Source organism: Lactuca sativa, chromosome 5 (assembly GCF_002870075.4).
Source record: "Lactuca sativa cultivar Salinas chromosome 5, Lsat_Salinas_v11, whole genome shotgun sequence".
NCBI lineage: Eukaryota > Viridiplantae > Streptophyta > Magnoliopsida > Asterales > Asteraceae > Lactuca > Lactuca sativa.
In genome coordinates, this window is record NC_056627.2 from 307,487,469 (window position 1) to 307,494,314 (window position 6,846).

General features: G+C 32.0%; 1 protein-coding gene across 1 annotated transcript; it reads left to right on the top strand.

Moving 5' to 3' along the window:
* The first annotated feature begins 1,882 nt into the window (after positions 1-1,882).
* Positions 1,883-3,746, top strand: LOC111888518 (probable xyloglucan endotransglucosylase/hydrolase protein 26). The gene is made up of 4 exons (XM_023884681.3): positions 1,883-2,085; positions 2,171-2,271; positions 2,926-3,119; positions 3,206-3,746. The coding sequence occupies exons 1-4, from the start codon at positions 1,914-1,916 to the stop codon at positions 3,612-3,614; spliced, it is 876 nt and encodes a 291-aa protein (XP_023740449.1). The 5' UTR covers positions 1,883-1,913; the 3' UTR covers positions 3,615-3,746.
* The last annotated feature ends 3,100 nt before the right edge of the window (positions 3,747-6,846 follow it).

Genomic DNA, 6,846 nt, shown 5'->3' on the forward strand with positions numbered 1-6,846 from the left:
AATTGTGAAACAACAATCAATTTTTAAGAAAATGTGGGATTTTCTTGGCGTGTGTTACATTTTCAGAAACAGAAAGGAAACATTAACTTTTCACAAAACAAAACTACTTATGAACTCACCAGCGTTATGCTGATTTTCAAAACCGCTTGTGTTCTCAGGTCAACATTAGAACATGTACCGAAGATCCTTTTTGCTCGAAGTTGGAGTACTCAGAAGACCCGTTTCATTTTGTTCATATATATATATATATATATATATATATATATATATATATATATATATATATATATATATATACTATGTATCACAACTGTACAACTTTACTTTTGAAAACAATTGTAAAACTATTATATGTAATGTAATGGTTGTTCTACTTTACTTACTATATACATTGGATTTGATACTCAACGTGGAGTCAACCCCGGAAATGTTTCCGCCTTCGGTTTTCGAGGTGTGACAATATAGTTATTTCCACATATAGAAAATATGTCCGTCCCTCTGGAATAATGCACCACCACGTTCCCGATATATACTCAAGCCACTCTCCTCATCACACACATACATATACATCGATCATCTCTCTCTCTCTCTCTCTCTCTCTCACACACACACATACACATTCACAAAATATATAAGTATTTCCCCTCCTTTGCTCTTTGAACGCAATCCTACTTAACCGCCTGATATCCCCTAAAATTCGCCTAACGGTTCATGGTCATGTTGTCATGTACTTGTTAAAGGTAGTTGCGAGCTGATCCGGATCATTACCCATTTACCCGAGCATACTCGGGTAATTTTTGTGGGTGTATTTTTATAAAGCTTTTGATTAAATAGTTTTGTAATATTGCAAGTATATAGCAAAGCCTATAGCAATGTCACTCTAGTTAATTAGTAAAGCTTCTCGAAAACGTTTTCTTCAATTTTGTTTTAAAAAAAATAATTTTGAAGTCTGTGTAAGTCCCAGTTGCTTTAGTGTCCTTAATGGTTGTGTTAGACTTCTAGATTTTAATGTAATTTATATTATTGATGTTGTAGGGTTGAAGGCACGGTATTGTTATAACTTATTAGTCAGAGAATTAGTAAAAATATGTACAAGTGTTAAGCTGTTATTGTTTAATATAGGACTATATATGCTGTAAAAATTTTATAAAGTACTTATCAATATAATTGAAAATAATACTATAATTATTGAAGTTGCTATGTTCCATTGGGATGCACGTCTTACAAAACCAAAGGTAACCCAAAGCCGGTTTGTATTTATTTTAAAACATGCAGTCCCACACCCCGTCGTGATCATCTCTACAGCTTGTACGCAAGTCTTTATGGGGTAATATACCTACTAAAAGCGTGTTTATGTATACATGTAAGTATTAACTTTAGACATTACATATATAATAAAGTATAAAACATATTTTTTACTCCAAACATTTTGAACAATTAAAAAACAATGTATATACTAGATAAATACACAACTCAGTTTATAATAAAATTATGAAAATAAACTTTACTGCTTTAACATTTTTAGTTCATAAACTACTAATTAATAACATTTTGGATCGAATTCAAATATTCAAAAATTTATATTGCTAATTAATCTGTCATATATTTAATGCAACAGAAATATATGCTGCATATCTATTCTCAGTTTTAATGCAAAATTTTAACATGACTTAATAACAAACTCATTAAATTTAACTTGAAATTTTACAACAGAAAGAAAATATATTAAGGCAGCAAGAATGTAGAAATGAAGGACAAGGTCAAGATATATTATAAAACAAAGTCAAAGAATACAAGATTCATTCTCTGGTAAGGTGCATATGCTGGACAAAGGCTATATAAACCATCAAGAAATCACCACCATCACCATTAACCAACAAACCAAGCAAATCGAAACATTCACCAGATTGAAAATGGCAGGTTCTCAAGCTTTGGTGATGGCTGTTTTGGTGATGGGAATAGCATTCCATTCCACCCTGATTGATGCAACTATTGCCAAAAGCATGTATTTCAATTGGGGTGCTCACCATTCTTCAATTCTAGGCAATGGTGATGACCTCCGACTTGTTTTGGACCAAACATCAGGTATACAATATGGATATTAAAGAATGGGATGTTTGATTCCGACTCCGATCTTAATTCTAATTCCAGTTCCAACTTTCACATACAGGATCAGGCATCCAATCAAAGAGGGCGTTCCTGTTTGGAAGCATTGAGATGCTAATCAAGTTGGTGCCAGGCAACTCTGCTGGAACCGTGACAGCATATTATGTAAGTTCAAGATCCATCATAAAATAAAGGGATAATATCATAAAATAGCAACTTAACACACTTTTATGTATATAACATCCTACTTTCACTTCTTTCTATTTGAAGATTGTAGCTTCAAAAGTGTGCACAACAAAATATAAGGAAAATGACGAAAAAGAAAAAAAACATTATATCTTCGGCACTTTCACCGTTTAACCACTAATGTTATATTTTTTTCAATCAAACAATATTAGAAGTTTCAAATATTTTTTAAAATTAAGTATTATGACCTATTATATTAATCATGATGACCAAATATAATAACAAGTCAAAATGGTTAAATTGGAAAATGGGTAACTTTTTTATACTTTGATAGAAAAAAATTAAGTACAAGTAGCTAAACCTTAAAATTGTCAAAAATGTAATGGTTTTTTTATGATTTCCGTAAAGTATATACAATTATAGAAATGGAAATTGGTTTGTGTAAGGATGTCAATACCATAATTAGATTTACTCTTAAAAGTACAATGCTATAAAAGAAAGAAATATAAGTTTGATGCTACAATAAACAAATCAATGAAAACACGTTATTTCATGCATTTAACTCTAAAAAACAAATGAAGATTGTATAATTTCATAAACAACTCTAAACACAAAGTTGAATAATGATCACAGTTGTCTTCTACGGGTGCTAAACATGATGAAATCGACTTTGAGTTCTTGGGTAACTCAACAGGAGAACCATACACAATCCACACAAACATCTACACTCAAGGTCAAGGCAACAAAGAGCAACAGTTCAAATTATGGTTTGACCCAACTTCCGGATATCACAACTACACCATTCACTGGAATCCTACACAAGTAGTGTAAGTAAAAACCAAATCGAAGTACCGAATTCTACATCTTTAATGGTTGTGTAATTGTTATTTTAATATTGTTTATGTTATTGCAGATGGTATGTTGATAGCGTGCCTATTCGGGTGTTCAGAAACTATGAGAATGAAGGGATTGCATACGCAAATCAACAAGGGATGAGAGTTTACTCCAGTTTATGGAATGCTGATAATTGGGCAACTAGAGGTGGACTGGTCAAGATTGACTGGACTTCTGCACCTTTTGTGGCTAATTATAGGAGATTTAGAGCAAGAGCTTGTAAGTGGAATGGACCTGTTAGTATTAGTCTGTGTGCTATTCCCACCCCCGGAAACTGGTGGATGTCTCCTGTCTACAAGCAATTGAGCAATGGTCAACAGGCTCAACTCAAATGGGTGAGAGACAACTACATGATCTATAACTATTGCACTGATTTTAAACGGTTTAAAGGCCAGATCCCCCCTGAATGCTCTATGCCACAATTCTAACCAGAGGATGATTAATTTCAAATCTATTTTATTTCAATATTTTGAGATTCTTTCATTGCGTTATGGTCACTTTTTTTCTTTTGTATTCCTCATATATTTGTTCCCAAAAAATGTACTTATCATATTTTAATTTCTCAAGTATTATTTACTGTATACTTTATTAGTGTTTAATATTTTTGTTTACATCAACTATAGACTCTTTTAAGCACCTGATGATTCTAGTTTACATCCACTATAGAACCTATTTATGAGTTGGTAATAAGTAGGGCGATGCTGGAGGATTATTTTACCGCAATTGAATATGTTTAAAGTTTCTAAAGATGAAACAACACAAGTTAAATGAATGGGAAGGTATGCGGAGCCTATGGTACCCAACGAAACATCTAACTAAGCTAAAATAAATAATATGCTTTAGACAATTGCATCAAGTATTTACACAATCCGCTATTGTGAACCCAACTATAGATTTTTCCTTGTCGAAATTTAAATAAATGATATAGCCAATGCCTTAGAATAAACCCAAGCAGACCCCTCATTTGCACCGACCTCAAATACTACAATTCTAAAATAGGTCTACAATATCATTTGATGTTTATAACCACGGAACAAATAAGAATATACACGGCATTAATTTTAAGGAATGGAGCATCAAGAAGTGGTTCTATATCACATGATCGATCATTAAGAAATGTTGGTAATTTTAGTGTTATCAACATATTTTAGTGTAATTGTTATTATTATCGCGACAGGTCGCGTAACCATCCGATACGGGAGGTTCGGGGTGCACACTCGGAATGTTAAATGTTTACTCGGGTATATGGGGAGAGAGGGTGTGGAGCGGGGGGGATCCAGGGCAGCGCTCCTGGGTATAGGGTTCCAATGGGCAGCATCCCTGGAAGGGTCTAGGGGCAGCGCTAGCCAGTGGATTTGGTACGCCTCGGTCATGTAATCGAGAGTGTTGATTTGTCAGGGAGACAACTCAAGCGCTAGGAGTTGTATGGATATGTGTCAGGACTATTGTCCTTATTGAGATATTATAGATGTGTTGATCAAGATACTGCTTCATTTTATAGTAGTAGTGTTCCTTGTCAAGGAAGTAGCTAGTATTATACTTGAATGAGGGAGAGAATGATCTTTAGCCTTAGAGGGTTGGCATCAGAAGTTTCGGATCGTAAATTTCAGATTTTTGGTAGTTTTTGTAGACAATTGTGTTGAATCCTTATGCTGAAAAATTAATATTGAGTGATATTGCTAATGACATATAATCTTATAGGGTCACACCTTAATCAAGTTGGTACTTATTGAATATTTATTAAGTATTTGATATTAATAAATAAATTCAACTCTTGTATTTAATTAGAGAAAAATTATTGTCTTATGAAAACAATAACAAAAGAAAGACCAAACTAGTAATTGTATCATATAGTATGATTTATAAGTTATGTACAAAGTTTTGGACACTTTCGTTCCACTAGTACAAAAATAACCTACGGTCACACTTTCTGAAAAATGGTTTGTGACACTTTTTATTAAAAGTGTGGCCAAAGTCACTAAAAAATTTAGAGACTGTTTTTGGATACATTTAAATTAGTTTTTGTGGCCATTATATAGATAATCAAAACTTTAACCACACTTAATTATACCAAATGTGACAAATATTAGTCACACTCGACCACTGAGGCCATAAGTCACAATCAGCCACAAGTATCGATTAAGATTGTCATACTTTTTTTATGAGAGACAGTAGATTAACGTATTGTGACATGAGTTAGTTCTATGTGTGTTTGTAACCTGGTGCCTATTTAGCCACATAGCAGACAAAGTAGCTAAAAGGTGATACATATGGTCACACTAAATATTTGTGTGTCTATAGGGCGGTTCTATACTAGTTGTACTTAGTTAACGCAAGAAATTAAAACAAGTTAGTATTGGTTACTTATTGTCATGTATCATTTATTATGTGTGTCAAAATATTATGAATTGGCTTTAAGAACAAACAAATATTATGTGTATGTACCATTTAGTTATGATAACAGCTATTATATGTGTCTATATGTAAATATAGACACATATGTAATGTTTATTCTGGTTGTACTATTGTATTTCGAACACTCTTAAATTTGACCATAATTATCTTTGATATCATCTAGCAGAATTAAAAATGAAAAAAAGTTCAATCATGGCATTTTACAAAAGTACATTGCTTATTTTGCAATTAAAGGGTTGTATAAAATAATGAAAAAAAATGAATGGCAGTTTTGTAAAGATAGAAACAATTTCTGAAGAAAACAAAAAAAATTAAAAATAATAAAAACAAAAACAAATAACAATATAGTTGTGTTGAATAAGAGCTATAAGAAAGGACCAAATTGCCTTTTTTGTCATATATTCTTTTAATTACACCAGATCAGACACCATTAAAAATGAAAAGAATACAACTTATTTTAATAGGATAGTATGATAAATAAATAAAAAGAATACAACTTTGTCTAACATTGCATAACGAAAGTACATTACTATAACATGCAGTTTATATTATAACATGTCATCCACCATGACAGTAAAAAACCGAAGAAAAAAAAATAATAATAATTTTGAGTTATAACAATATTACACCGGAATAGTTTGATGGTATAATATGGTAAAAAAATATTAAGGAAAGTACAACGTCATTTTTTGTCATTTTCTTATTCTCCACGTAACGCTAGGATGAAGGTTTGGCCTTTCCCTTCTACAAACAAAAATAAAGATCTTTAAATGTTAAAAGAAGGAAAAATATTATCGCTACAAACGTAATTCATGACATTAAGAAACACATATCGTATGTATAACAATACCATGACAATCAGTACGAAAATAATCATTTTCCTTCTACAACTCAAGTGTATCTAAACGTGGCACTATATTATCATTATGAGGAACTACAGTACTAAATTCTTCATCTACATCTTAATATGTATCTCTGCAATTTTTGGGAGGTGTATTGAACACAATAGACATTTTTTTATCGAGTGGGTCTGTGACATAAAATACTTGTTGTACTTGTGAGTCCAATATGAAAGGATCACCTTTATGGCCTAATCTTTTTAGTTCAACTAGTGTGTACCCCAATTTAACCCTTTTTACCCCATTTCTATTGTCAACCCAGTCACACATGAAAATTGGAATTCGTTTAAAACGATAATCTAGTATCCATATCTCTTGTAAAACACCATAATAAGTGTTTTTGGCA

Coding starts and splice junctions, on each gene's coding strand:
- LOC111888518 (XM_023884681.3), top strand. CDS start 1,914: ATGGCAGGTTCTCAAGCTTTGGTGATGGCTGTTTTGGTGATGGGAATA. Junction 2,086..2,170: donor TGTTTTGGACCAAACATCAG/GTATACAATATG, acceptor TTTCACATACAG/GATCAGGCATCCAATCAAAG. Junction 2,272..2,925: donor GAACCGTGACAGCATATTAT/GTAAGTTCAAGA, acceptor TAATGATCACAG/TTGTCTTCTACGGGTGCTAA.